This window comes from Prionailurus viverrinus, chromosome D1, assembly GCF_022837055.1.
Source record: "Prionailurus viverrinus isolate Anna chromosome D1, UM_Priviv_1.0, whole genome shotgun sequence".
In the NCBI taxonomy this organism is placed as follows: Eukaryota; Metazoa; Chordata; class Mammalia; order Carnivora; family Felidae; genus Prionailurus; species Prionailurus viverrinus.
The window spans coordinates 68,604,612-68,620,081 of record NC_062570.1 but is presented as its reverse complement, the minus strand read 5'-3'; the positions used below and the strand labels follow the sequence as shown (position 1 = coordinate 68,620,081).

The window sequence follows — 15,470 nt, the reverse complement described above, 5'->3', positions numbered from 1 at the left end:
TAGAACTAGTTGTTTCCCTTGATATGATCACCCCAAAGCCAACTTTTCTCCCATTACCTCCTCCAAAAAACAATACTTTAAATGTTCCCATGTAGATCATTAAAACCAGGAGGTGTGACAAACACAGGTCCTCTTCTGGGTCACTTTTACAGGCTGAACTGTGTCTCCTCAAAAAGACATTTAAAGTCCTATACCCTAGTACCTCAGAATATGACCTAATTAGGAAATAGGGTTGTTACAGTGGTAATCAAGCTAAAATGAGATCATTAGGGTGACTCTAATCCAACAGGGCTAGTGTCCTTATAATATGGGGAAATGCAGAAGCAGACACACAAGCATACACAGACGCACATCTCACATCATGTTCAGATGAAAACAGAGATCAGGATGATGAATTTAACAAGCCAAGGAACACCAAAGACTGCCAATCAACCACCAGAAGCTAGGGGAGGGCCATGAACAAATTTTCCTTCACAGCCCTCAGAAGGAAGCAAGCCTGCCAACACCCTGACTTCAGACTTGCAGCCTCCAGACTGTGAGACAACACATTTCTATTGTTGAAACCATCCGGTTTGTGGTACTTGGTCATTGTTCTCAAAATCCCTGGTAAATTATCAATACCACATCCTCAAAACAAAATCAGCCATAATGAAAAAAGAAATTAAATAACAAACACAGGTAAGAAAATGTTAGCAGAGTTTCCTGTAAAAAGTACTATAAATGCAAACTTCGAAACTGTCAACTTCCTGTAAGGAGAAATTAATATTCTCAAAATTAAAGAAATATTTAAAAGGCAAATGCAACCCAGAGTAAAGATGGAAGAAAACTTGTTCTTTGATAAAAACTATAGGCTTCTATTAGTTCCAGAGCATTTCTAACTGATAGTTCCCCACAAAAATATGGATGATACCATCAAGAACTTCAAGGAAAACCTCCCAGTTGCTGGAGATATTAATGTCTTCTTCATAAATATGATAATCCAGAAAGACAGTGCCAGGGTTCTTCCACGTTTTTTTCCTTAGACGAAATCTACAAATGTGATAAGACATTTTAAACTACTATTACTTGAGATTGTTAACCTAAAAACAACAACATGAATCTGACATCGATGAACAATGAACTATATTTAAATATAAAAGTCAAGTGATTATTCATTAAAATTTTGGGAAAATATGAGGTGCCTGGGTGGCTCAGTCAGTTAAGCGTCCGACTTTGGCTCAGGTCATGATCTCGCAGTCCATGGGTTTGAGCCCCACATTGGGCTCTATGCTGACAGCTCAGAGCCTGGATCCTGCTTCTGATTCTCTGTCTCCCTCTCTCTGCCCCTTCCCCCGATCACACTTTTTCCTCTCTCTCAAAAATAAATAAACATAAAAAAATTTTTTTTAATTTGGGGGAAACTATAATGAAATGTTCCCCCAATTTCAAATTTAGTATCCTACAGAAGAAGTGCAAACAAATTCTAATACTTTTGCTTACTTCTATTAATCTGTAGTATTAAAATTCTTAGTAGAGGAATTCTTTAATTCTGGTTTTAGAAAATCATACCAATCCATATCAACAGACCACACAAGATTTCCTCTAATTGCTGATGACACTGTAATTTTACTTTACCTGTCAGTACTGAGCTCTAAACCACACTGCTCCCTGAGTTGAGGAATTAATTCCTCTTTTGATTGCCGTACTGTCATTCCTTTAGCAAACACAGCATCTAGCAGAAACTTGCATGGCTAGGAATACAAACATAAAACAATCAGAGAGCTGAATTACACATTCAGTAAGGGTACACAAGACATTTTATTTGCACTGTATAGTATGACAATTATAGGACTGAGTTTAGGAGCTGATCTTCCTAGGTTCAAATCTTGGCTCCACTACTTACTAAGTAAGCTATCTTGGGCAAGTTTACTTAACCTTTCTGGGCCTCCTTTTTAATTTTTTTTAATAATTATTATTTTTTTTTATTTGAGAGAGAGAGAGAGAATATGAGCAGGGGAGAGGGGCAGGTGCCCCCGGGCCTCCTTTTTTTCATCTGTAAACCGGGGGTAGTGTCTTCCCCACAGAGTCATTGTGAAGATTAAATACCACATTCATATTTCTCTCCTTATAATAAAGTGATCGCAATTTTGAAAGTAAAAATCACTTTTATGGATTAAAATGAGGGAACTGCATACTACTTCTCCAAATATGTTCATTCATTGTCTCAGAAGGGACATTTTATCTACAAACCCCAAATGCAGATGAAACATTCACATATAAGAGATATGATGGGTTGGGGCACCTGGGTGGCTCAGTCAGTTAAGCGTCTGGCTCTTGATTTCGGCTCAGGTCATGATCTCATAGTTCGTGGATTTGAGCCCCACATTTGGCTCTGTGTTGACAATGCAAAGCCTGTTTAGAATTCTCTCTCTGCCCTTCCCCTACTCGTTCTCTCTCTCTCTCTCTCTCTCAGAAGAAATAAAGGAGACATGATGGGTGCTCAATAAACTCTCTGTTGGACAAATGAAGGCGTTTTATGAAAAATTTCTCCCTTTTCAGCAGTCCGTCTTCATCTGTGATTTCCCCTTCTGAACATTCAGTTACTTGCAGTTAGCCAACTGGGGTCCGGAAACAAATGATCCTTCTGCCAAATCATCAGAAGATCAGTAGTAACCCAATGCTATGTCACAGTGCCTATGTCATTCCCCTTACTGCATCTCATCACACGCGCATTTTATCACCTTACGTCATCACAAGAAGTGTAAATATAATACAATGAGATTTTTTGAGAGAGACCACATTCACATAATTTTTACTACAGTGTACTGTTGTAACTGTTGTATTTCATTTCTGGCAACAGTTAATCTCTTACCTTGCCAAATGTGTAAGTTAAACTTTATTAAGGTATATATGTCTAGGTAAGAGCATAGTGTATATGTAGGGAGTGGCACGGCATTATCCTCGGTTTCAGGCATTCACTGGGCAGAGGGTGGGGGGGAGGGGGGTCTTGGACACATCCCCTATGGATAAGAAGGGGAGAATACGGTCTTTGCTATTTAGTTTGCACATTTGTCTAGGTCCTCACTAAGATGTTATAAACACCCCCAAAACAGGGACTTTGCCTTTTTCTCCTGGGCATTTGTCTGGCATCTGTTACATGACCTTGGGCAAGTTACATAACTTCTTTGTGCCTCAGTTTCTTCATCTACAAAATGGGAATAATATCTACATCATAGCTAACTGATGCAGATTCAAGGAGTTAACATCTGCGAGCATATGGCAGCTACGAGATAAATGAATGCCTGCTAAATACTGAAATGACTCTCTGAACGCAAAAAGTCCTTACATGCTCTACAGATCAACTGCTATCCCCCTGGAGCACTACGTGAGAATTTCTTAAAATCAAGTACAAACAAGTCTCCTTTTCAAAGCAGGAAATGTCTGCCTCATTCCAACATGTGTAACAATACTTTAAAGCAGAGGGAAGGCAAAGAAAGGCTTGAGGGCCACATTTGTCTGCTGCATGTTTTTGTAAATAAACTCTGTTGGGACACAGCTAATTCCACTGGTTTATGTATTGTCTACGTCTGGTTTTGTGCTACAGGGGCAGAAATGAGTGGCTGCAATACAGGCAATATGACCCGTACAACCAAAATAGCTTCTGGAAACAGTGTCCTGTCTGTGCTTTAGAGACAGCAAAAGAAATGACGAGTCACAACATCTCTGAACTCTATGTTTTTAATAACTAGCAGAAGTGACGTCATATTGCTCTGAAGCAGCTTACTTACCTCTTGCTCATTGACCAGCAGCTGGTACACTTTAACTCTGTATTCTCCTTTTTTAAGTGCTCTCCCCAGTCTAATTGTAATCTATAAATTAAAAACAGTTTTTTAGATGTATTACCTCTGCAGAATAAACAACCCATTCTCCCCACACTGTTTAGTTTGGTCTTCAAAAATTCTCTAGATTATGGGCTCTTTGAGAACAGATGTATCTTTTACCTCTGATTCCCAGCACCTAGAACAGTAACTGACACACAGTTAACACTTAACAAATGTTTGTTAGATGAATGAAAAAAAACAACGACCAATCACTAAACATAAAAACAAAAATGACCCTCTTAGGGCTATCTATTTAATCTTACTTGGAAACAGGGCAAGATGTTCTCAAATCTATCATGTAAAACAGACTCTAATTATTTGAAATGATTTTAATCGACCTTATTGTCGTCTGAAAAGGATGAAAGTGTCTCGTTCAGCCGGACGCTCTCAAACTCCTGGTTGCTGGCATACACCCGGAAGACCTTGAAGTGAGAGGACAAAGCTCCAACAAAGGGCTCTAAGTGTTGTTTGAAAGCAGCCAGTGTAATTCTTTTATCAACATGCACCATCAGCCCTAAGTACAAAAAAAAAACAAAAGCAAAACAAAAAAAGAAACCTCTTAGAATATAAATAAAACAGATCATATACACTTTATTATACTGTAAGCAGGGAAAAAACACCCCCTTCAGTTATTTGACTTTAAGCTAATACACAACGTTGCATGGACAAAAAAACACAGACACGGAGCATACGATAAAATCCAACAACTTCAACAACTTCCAACGTTCTGAGAGATTGAAGTGCTAATCTATTTATTTATATATGCTGCTGAGTCCCAAACCAAACTTCAGGAAAGTCTTTTCAATTACATACATTCCTAGTTCTTCACAGTAATAATGTAGGCTCTGGCTGGGTTCCAACTGTGCCTCTTCTGCTTCCCGGCCAGCTATGTGACCTGGGGCAAGCCACTGGCCTCCTTATACCCACTTCCTCATTTTAAAAATGGAGATAGTACCACCTACCTCCTAGTACTGCAGTGTGAATTCAGTGAGGTTAATATGTTTGTCATGCTTTTGGCACAGTGTCAGATATCTAGTAATTGCCTCAAAAATTGTTAGTAAATTTGGTTCTGGGATTTCTACTCGAAAAAACTGTCAAGACGAGCATATGATGATATCTGTTTTATCATGTGGTTGGACCGTAACAGGAAGAGCATCTAAATGGATCAGAAACTCCCACCACCCCCCTGCAAGCTTCAATATAAACTCTCATGGCAAAGCAATAGGATTGTTTTTGGTGAGCTTTATTTCTTCTAATACTTATTAATCTTTTGTCCTTTACAAGTTACTCATGAACATACTTCTGAAATATTTCTAAGACTCCAGTCTTCATATCCTAGTAAAGAGTAACAACTTCACTCAAGTTCCTCTCTCTCTTACAATATAGACAGTGCAGTATAACAAGAGCTGCCATCCCACCTTAAGCCCGTGGTTCCTCTAGAGCCATAAGGCTCTCTCTAGGGTAGGCTCTGGTTTTCTGTAAAATTTACATCAAAAATCAAGGGTGAGGGGCACCCTGTCTGGCTCAGTCGGTTAAGTGTCCCACTCTTGACTCCAGCTCAGGTCACACAATCTCATGGTTCATGGATTGGAGCCCCGTGTCAGCCTCTGGGCCGGCGATGCAGAGCCTGCTTGGGATTCTCTCTCTCTCTCTCTCTCTCTCTCTCTCGATCCCTCCCTCCCTCCCGGCCCCTCCCCCAAGTGTATGCTCTCTCTCAAAAAAAAAAAAAAAAGTCAAGGATGAGACCCTCAAACATGACTGGTTTATGTTCCCAGGTTGACCCAACTTTTGGGTTGATGAATTTTTGAGTGGACTTTTTCAAATTAATGTCCATTTACTGTTTTTCCAGTTATAAGATTCAGATTCACTATAGAAAATGTGACCATAAAGTATGAAATAGAATATAAACATGGTGATGAACTTTTTTGTTATATATAACTTTTCAGGCAACATTTAATTCCTTTAAAATGTCCATTTCTAAAATTTAAGAAATACTCCTAAGTAACCCAGCTTTTGGCAAATAAGCCTCTATTTATACTATCCAGCAGGTACAACATTTCTTGAGAGAAGGGTATAATGAAAAAATTACTTGATTAGAAATCAGAAGCCAATGACTAGATTTCAGTTGTTGCCTAATAAATGGCTATTGGTAAGTCATCCAATGTCTCTGGGCCTCAGTTTTCTCACAGGATCATTACACCAGTCTCACTGATTGCTGCTATGACAAATGTAGTAAATTCTAAGTCATTACTCAAACAATAAGCTATTACCACAATTTTGGTTTCTAACTCACAGTAATGTATCACAGGAAGATACAAATGTTTGTTGTTATTGATACAGTCCAATACGGTGATTAGGACCAAGTGGTTCTGTAGTGAAATGGGCTGGCCTGAATGAATTCTTGGCTCCTCCTTGTACCTTACGTTTGTGACTGTGACTTGACTTCTCTGTACCTCAATTACCTCTATTATAAAATGCAGGTAGTTGTGCTTATACCTTGGGGTCAGTGTATGTCAAATGTGTACTACAGCCCTGGCAAAAATTGTTGGCTTAATTGACTGGCTGTAATTATAATTTTAGAGATTACCATCATACCGTTTTCCCTATTTACCTCTTCAAACTGAAGAGTTTGGTCTCTTCACAGAGCAACCTCAAAATATCTTTAGGGTTTCTTTCTTTTGTGTATTTCTTAAATGAGGTGATACCAAAATTGTACAAAGAAATTATCAGTGCAAATGCACTCTCATTTTTATTACCTTGATCTCCCTATTTATCCCTGAGTGCCTGCAGCCTATAATAGGTCACAGTGGAACAGTATTTTCAGAGAAAGGTCCATACTCCCCGAAACAATTCCTGGATTATAACAGATAGCTTAAAGACCATCACTTTAAGTGTATTTCAGTTGTTACCCATATTGTCTATACTGTACATAAAATGTCACTCTTCAGATATCAAATTCTTTGTTTATGTGTTACACCCTGGCATTTCATCACTCTGAAGAACCCGTATTATTATTCATCATCCATGTTACCCAGGTACCAACTTTCAGGTCTCTGAGGAGCTGTGATGAAACAGTCTTAGTACAGACTCCTGAAGCACGTGGCTGCTGGCTCTCAACCCTACTCCTCTACCTCTAAGCCCGTTTCCACTTCTTCTGTTCAAACAAGCCTTCTGCACGGCTTCTGAAAACCAAAATAAATTGTAGTAAACGGGTTCTCTTGATCATCATGTTTACTATTTCAACGAATGCTAGTAAACTAGCCCACTATGAATTTCCGAAAAGGTGGAAGGAGACTCCTCAGTCTACAATTCTAAGTATTCCTATTAAATTCTTAACGTTTAGACTCTCATGCAGTCAACTCTCCAGCACATCATTATAAAACAAACCACTTAAGAGAAATTTCTAACCTCTTTGTAAAAAGGAGCTGTTTTTAATTTTCTAATGCTCTTGAAGGGTTGAGGATGGTAAGAAAGGGTAGCTACTGGCTATTTTTCCTTTACTCTGATGTGAGGAAAGTAAGGGACAGTGGGTAGCAGTTATGAGGTGGAGAAATGTGGACCAGGCTTACAATCAGATCACAGGAGCTGGACTGACCAGCAGTGTGACCTACTGGCTGTGTGACCCCCGGCAAATTATTTAAGTCAGTTTGAGCCAGTTTCTTCATCAGCAAAAAGTGTCTATCGGCATCAATTTCACACAGCTGTTGAGAAATAAGTGAGATGATGTGAATTAATGAGCCTTATGAAGTAAAAGTGCCACAGGGAGTTAAAACATTATTATAGAGTTTCTGTCTCCGTTGTGGCTCACTAACCCACATTTTCCCACTTGAGTTTCTGCAAGGTATCTATATGGATGTCACATGGTTCCAGTGTTACTGGGAACTAATTAGTTAAAAAGACAAATTTATGCATTTTTATTACTGATTTCATAATTTCTAGCACTTCCTTTTAAGAGACTAAATTTTGAGACTATAAGCATAGTAACAATTAACTTTCATGGTGGTTGTGGGCCTTCTCCCACCAGATGAAACATGAGGCTGCATCTTTGTCATCTCCACTTCTAACATCTACGTAGGGCCTGGCATCTTGAATGGATTCAGGAAATATTAATTGGGGGGGGGGTGGATGAACAGATGGACAGAGTGGGACTCCCTTCCCACTGTCATAAAGGTAACAGCAAATGCATTCAATTCAAAGACTTATATTCTAGTAGTGGTTCCACTCCTTACTAGCTACACATGTACTTTTGGGCAAGTCATCCATCCACTATGAGCTTCAGTTTTCTTATCAGTCAAATGAGGATATCAATATTTGCTTTACTAATTTCAGAGAAGCTTCAAGTGAGAACAAGTGTTTTGAAAACTAAAATTAAGAATATAAGGGGTAATATAATGCAAAGTATTTGTTTTTTTGAGCTATTTCTCTTTTATACTTGAAGAAAACTTTTGTACATTCTTTGGCTGTTTTCATCTGATGTTTTATAAAAGTCATTTTATTGTTTTCATGTAGGTGTGTTTTTGCTGTTGCTGCTTATCCCAAATACCTGAACTGACAGATCTCTTCAATGTTTTTGTGATTATACACTTGAGGATTTCTAGTTTATACTCTGCTTGGAGCTTACTTCAAACTATCAACTTTAAAAAAGCCCCTTTCCTTTTTCTGACTTTCCCAGTTAACCATGGACTTTTTAGGGGGTGGGGGAGGGGGTTATTTGCATTGAGGGATAAAGAGAAGAGAGGGGATGCACAAATAAAAACTTTTCCTCAGCAATGAATACCAAATTTTATCTTTTTGGTATATTATTTACTTTTTAAACTATTTCTTAGTTTTTAACTTAGGGCTTTTATCATAATTCTTTCCTTTAAAACAATTCTTGATTCTTTCCTTTAAAACAATTCTTAATTCTTTTCCTTTTCTTTTTCACTTATCTTCCCCAGAGCTGTGACATCACTGCTGTCACAGGTCTGATGTGCTGCGGAGGTCCAAAGACAGTTGTTGCTACAACTGCCCCGAAAATGAAAGCAAAGGCAACAGAGAACACTCTTATAATCCAGGAAGTTACGGGTGATCCTAGAACAAAGTACCTAACTCTTAGCTGGTTCCTTTCTTAACTAAAAATTTAAATAAACTGAGAAACCAATTGGTGCTGTTTCAAGGAGTTTTCTTTCTAAGTACATACATTTATGTCCTTCCCCAGAACCTTCGTCTGCAGCATAGGGTTCTGCTTTGAAATACATGTACTGTATTTCTCCCCTGCTCTTGCCACTCTCATCGTATTCACTATCCGTTCCAGAGTCTTCTTCTGCCGTGTCCCATGTCTCTTTTTTGCCTTCATTTGCTTTAGTTCTTCTACTACTCGTGATGCTATGAGAGTCAAGTCCATTAGCCAAAGGAATCTGAGCATTATCAGCATTGCACAAAGTGTCACTGCTGTGACTGGAGCTAAGAATGTCACTGTCCACTGAACTTGTACTCCTGTCATTATTCACATCTGAGTCTGATCGTTCTTCAGATTGAAAATTTTCGGGATCAGAAGTCTGAATGTGCTGTTCAAGTTCTCTATTGTCCACTGACGCTGAAGAGTCCCTCTCATTGAGAGGTGATTCTATGTTTTCAAAGTCACTTGTCTCAGTACTTTTGCTGCTGTCTCCATTATCTCCATCTTGCTGCTGCTGTAGTGACAAGCTTTTGAGTTTTTCAGTGCTTTCTTCGAGAATAGCTTCCACAGACTTGAGGCTCCCCACAGGTCCTTTGACTCTATCACAGTCATCATCCACGTTACCACCAGAATCACCCCCAGCTTTCTGGCACGCTGTCCTTTTGGAATAAGAGCCTGGGGACTGTTCAGGTAACAAAACAAATAATCTGATCGTATTTGCATGACGATCCAGGAGTTTCCACAAATGAGAGTCTGTAAAGGCCATCTGGTAATCCAAAGTCTCAGAACTTTCAACAAATACCTAAATAGTAAGAGAGTTACATTACATCATTAATTTTAGTGACATTCATTCTCACCCATATCACCTCAATACAAGACAAAATGTTGTAAAATTTGGGATGATGACATTTCTAAAGGAAATGTGTACGGTTTTTGGAGACTAAATACAATAAATATTATGTTCATATGTCTTTGTAATTAGCCATAAAACTGTGCTAAGATAGATGAGACACACACATGAGCACATGCACACACAGATACCTTGTTTACTGGATTTTCTATTTTCAGAAAGTTTTTGTATTCCACATCTTGCTCATTAGAAAAACAAGCATAGCATGAACATGGATAGAGGAACATGTATAAAGGCATTTTGGGAATGTAATACCAAAATCCAGATTATAGAAAAAAAATCTAATGGACAAATGACTTGATTCTAGAGCAAATAAATGACAAGGAAATAAATACACATAGGGGGATCTGTAGGTTAAAATAGACTTGAGAGGTATATCATGGACTTTATTTGGATCCTACCTGAACAAATAAATCCTGTCAGAAAAAAATTTTACAAGATAATAAGGGAAGCTTCACTAGACATTTGTTGATATTAATTCTGTTAATTTTCTAGATGTAATAATATAATTATAGTTATGTTTTTAAAGAGTTCTCACCTTTTAGAGATAGACATCCAGATTATTTATAGATGAAATGCTATTTCATCTGGGGATGTTTTTCAAATAATCTGGGGGAAGTACTGGTTAAATACAGATAACCAGTGTCCAATCAATGTTACAGATTAGGATCATTAGCTAACCATTTAAAGAAAAAAATAAAGTGAGATCCCTCCTACTTTTCACCCTAAAATGGTATTAGGGCGGATTTTAATGATACACACATAAGCACCACACAAAAGTATCCAAAGAAAACAGAGGTGAATAAAAATTACACGTTCGGAATAATAAGACAACACTAAAAAAGGTTAAATGAGATAAAAGACTAGACTGCACTAAGATGAATGAGAATGGAAAAGGCAATAAATAAAACATGGCAAACAGGGAAAATTTTGGATTCAATTGATCCAGGGTAAACTGATGGTGTTATGAATAAACACACAGGAAAAATCATTTATCAATGATAGAACACGTCAAGAGATGAAACAAACAGATCAATGTGAACTTTCTCTTTTCTATCTGAGATAAATAAGTAGGCAAAGGGTGAACCCCTTTGGGTGAACCCAAATGACAATCTTCTCTAGAGTAGGCTTGTCTTTGACTTTCCCCATCAAGTAGTGCTTTATGGGAGAAGCTCAAGAACGAATGTAACATAATTTACAGAATTTGGAGGACAAGATTGTTGTGGACAGGAATGGTCAGTAAGGCTTCACCAAAGAGGCAGGACTAATCTGCGCCTTGAAAAAAAATGTAGGGAGAGGGGGAAGAATACTGCAGGCAGGCAGAGGTAGCTCATGAACAAGACCTAGAGGAGAACCAGCAGACGGATGGAGTAGGACAGAAAGAAGCCTGTTCTGACCTGATTACAAAGGAAGGTAATTGCCGAGACACTGGGAGAACTTATGAGGGAAATTACAGACACATAGTGGATGGCTCTAGAGGCCAGCCTTATAATATGAAACTTAATTTACTATTACCAGCATAGACAATAGTAATGAAGAAATAAAAGACATACCTTGTTACTTCTAAAAAACCCTTCAGCTTTCAGGGTCTTACTGGGCACAGTGAGGAGGCGCAGATCATTGTGGCAGCGCTCTAGCACTATCCGCATGGTTTCAGCAGGTAAATGGATGGCCTGCAATGGAAGCAAGTCAGTAAAAAGGACTCGCAAGGATAATTCTGCTGGACTTGGAAATGTGGATGAAGACACACTGCTGAGTTCTTAGAAACAGAAAGAAAATTAAAAGAAAATAATCTTAGTGGAGGTTTATAAATTTTTAAAGAATCTATGGGAAAAATTTTAGTCCTATCCATTAATTATGCTGTAAATTAGGTGAACAAAGTATCACTTATGAATGGATGCTCTGAAACTATTTTAAAGGTAATGATTTTTCACTAAAAATTCTATTCCTCTCACACTTGCAAAGTAAATGAGGGGATGTGGTTCCAAAGAAACTGAGTAACTGACACTTTGAGAACAGATGTCAAACTAGTAACTGTTTACCTCCTGAACTTTTGATGAGTTCTTTTGGAATAGCTAATACTTTTACTAAATCATTTTTCTTCTGTGTAAAATGAGATTAAATTAATAGGTAAAGTTTCAAGTTACTCTAAAAGTACATGTCCTTAATCTGAGGTATCATTTTAGGAATTTCACAAGAAATGAGCAGACAAAAAAATTTACATTTAAAAAAACATGATGTGTTTTCAATACAACTAATGATAACTAATTCTTTGGCGGTCTAGTTAGACTTTATCTGCTGCCTTTTTTGGCAAAATACTTTGTGACTGCCTTTATTCTCTACAGATATATTCTCCCCCAATAAAATTATTAACTTCTTCAGGAAGGCAATGTCATATGTTTCTTTTGTATTCTACCTCAATGCTCATACTCTAGATTAAACTGTAATAAGAAGCAAGTACACTTATATAGTCTTTCTAAGAGCAATTTAATTGTAAAATCTATCTCCAAAACATGATTTATCTCCTCAAATTATCTATTACTTTGGCAGAAGTATTAGAGGTCATTGTTGTTTTTTTAACGCAATAATAATTAAAACCCAACTTTTATATAATAACAATTTTTCTCCACAAACAGAGCATTTATTTGTTCCATTAACATTCACAACAACCCTGTTAAAATAGGCATTAAAAAAAAAAAAAACCTAGATGAGATCAAAGACAATACTGCCATAGAGGAATGACTAGAAAGTGGATCAACTTCTTGCTTGCTATTACTGAACAATTTCCACTACAGCAAGTCATCTAAACCTGGGGCTTAAGAATCCTGAAAAATTTCACCTGTGTTTGTGTGCTCAGTGTTCTACAGAGTACAGTATAATCACTTCTCTAGAGTGGACTAGCTTGGCCCAAGGAAATTTGAATGTTTTCATCATATTTTTCCAGCTTACAAATTCTGAATGAGTCTATGTTCTTTGTCACTAACTCACCGAATATGGCCAGTATTTAATTCACCACCTTCCCTGTCAAATCTGCTCCCCTACCCTACTCTTCCATTTTGATTACTAGATCACTACTTTGCATCTGTGCTCCTTCTTGCCTTACTCCAACCAATCCCAAGTCCTGCAGACTCTACGCATATAATCATTCTTCCAATCTACCCCTTCTCTCCTTTCTGGTCCAATGCCTTCACCTGCACTATTTCCACAGCCTCCTCATCTACTTTACGGACTCCCCCTCTACCCAGGAACTTACCGTTCTACAGCAGAACTCTCATCATACCACTGCTGAACTTAGGAAAACAAATAACATACTTCCCATTGCCCACATCAAATAGAGCCCATGCTTTTGTGTTTACTATTTAAAAACTCTCCATGAAATAAACTAACTTCTATTTCTAGGCCTGTACTATACAGAGGTTGAGCCAAACACATATACCATCACTGTGTGCGCTTGCCTCACACTTCCTGACCTCCATACTTTGGTCACTTGGTGTCTTCCACTTGAAGTGTGTTTCTCTTCTAACTGTACTTGCCTCCTGCCAGTAAGTACTAGTTCCCACACTCATAACTATCACACAATGCTTTGTACAGAACAAGCACTCAAAAATATTCACTGACCAATTTTAAAACTTACCTTTGAAATAAGCTGTTTGAACTCTGTGACCGTTTGATTTAAGTAAGCACGAACAGTGACAGGAGCAGCTACAGATTCTGCCTTAAGATCAACAACATGAACTTTCACCATCACTTCTGAAAAACACAAAACATTTGAAAAATACAAAAACATAAATGGATGTTATTTTTAAAAGTCATGAGCACTGACATGAGCACTGCATTCCTAATGTATTTCCAATAGATGGCAAGGTAATATTTTCCTAACTATTAAGATAGTAGACATAACAATGTTATACATGTATATAATACATAATAAACTTCTCCTTGCAATGTATTACATTACAAACATCTACAAAGAAATGGAAATGAGGCTAATAAAAAAGTTCTCCTAGATCTCTTTAAAACAATGACAACAGTCACAGGGAGGGGGACAAAACATAAAAGACTCTTAAATATGGAGAACAAACAGAGGGCTACTGGAGGGGTTGTGGGAGGGGGATGGGCTAAATGGGAAAGGGGCATTAAGGAATCTACTCCTGAAATCATTGTTGCACTATATGGATTAACTAATTTGGATGTAAATTAAAAAAACAAAACAAAACAAAAAACAATGACAACAGTCAAAATATGATTTTTGAAAAATTCATGGTTTGTTTCCTTGTAAAACATAACACAAATTTATCAACCACATTAAAAATGCATATCCAGGTACTCCTGGGTGGCTCAGTCAGTTAAAGCACTGACTCTTGATCTCAGCTCAGGTCATGATCTCACAGTTAATGAGTTCAAACCCTGCACTGGGTTCTGTGCAGATGGTGTGGGGATTCTGTCTCTCCTTCTCTCTGCCCCTCCCCCACTTGTGCACTCATGCTCTCTCTCTCTCAGAATGAATAAATAAACTTAAAATAAAATACATATCCAAAGTTGCAAAATACAGACCTAAACCACAACATTAAATTACTAGAGAATGCAGAACAAATTCTAAAGGGGACCCAGCAACCCTATTTGCTTTTGATCAACCTTCATTATACCACTCAAGACCTTGTTCATAATCAAAGACTTCCTCTCCTCCAAATAATATTCTCTACATTCTACAGAAGAGTCTACAGAAAAATGCTTTGGTTTACATGGTTTGTTTTTTTCACTTAAATTTTTCATATTACAACTTAATCCTATCTTCTCTTCTGTTTTCAGATTATATATAACTAAACTTTTAGTTACTAGAAAAGCAAATGATCTTCAAACAGTTATTCTCAAGCTTAAATGTTTTAATTTCCTTTATGAAGTGTATATAGTCAGGTTTTTCCCTAGATTTCTAATCTAAATCTGATAAAATATTCTGCTAAAGTCATTATTAATGAATAAATAAAACGCTATCTGCAAGTTTTACAATCCACACTCACACGTATAGTTCTCTTTTTCTTTTTTTTTTTAAGTTTGTTTATTTTTGAGAGAGAGCGTGAGCAGAGAAGGGGCAGAGAGAGAGGGAAACACAGAATCACAAGCAGGGTCCAGGCTCTGAGCTGTCAGCACAGGGCCCAATGTGGGCTTGAACCCATGAACCGCAAGATCATGACCTGAGCTGAAGTCAGACGCTGAGCCACCCAGATGTCCCTAAAGTTCTCTTTTTAAAAAGTGGTTTTATTGCTGACTCATGTTACACTTTAATCATCATTTTTGCTATCTAGACCAAAAATAATCTGCAAGGAAATGCTCCAAAGGAACTCTCTACAAACAGAACAGAGTCTGACTGATGGAGCCCTGAAGAGTATCATACTTAATCTACTTTGAAAAGAGGAGCCTTCATTAAAAAAAAAACAAAAAACAAAGAGAGGTTTATAGCATCGGCAGAGAAATAGAATTTGAGAGTAGAAGGCTTTTTACTTTTGCTTTTTTGAGAGAGCCAAAGAGAGCATGCAAGCACATG

General features: G+C 37.6%; 1 protein-coding gene across 2 annotated transcripts in view; it reads right to left on the bottom strand.

Moving 5' to 3' along the window:
* The window catches only part of USP47 (ubiquitin specific peptidase 47), a 113,165-nt gene that overhangs the window by 5,330 nt on the left and 92,365 nt on the right, over window positions 1–15,470 (bottom strand). For both annotated transcript variants that reach the window (XM_047877054.1, XM_047877055.1), the window contains 7 exons: window positions 13,563–13,678; window positions 11,482–11,601; window positions 9,040–9,820; window positions 4,199–4,374; window positions 3,768–3,848; window positions 1,615–1,730; window positions 911–1,029 (listed from right to left, as the gene is read on the bottom strand). In XM_047877054.1, the coding sequence (XP_047733010.1) occupies window positions 911–1,029; window positions 1,615–1,730; window positions 3,768–3,848; window positions 4,199–4,374; window positions 9,040–9,820; window positions 11,482–11,601; window positions 13,563–13,678 (1,509 nt within the window). The remainder of the gene's footprint in view (window positions 1–910; window positions 1,030–1,614; window positions 1,731–3,767; window positions 3,849–4,198; window positions 4,375–9,039; window positions 9,821–11,481; window positions 11,602–13,562; window positions 13,679–15,470) is intronic.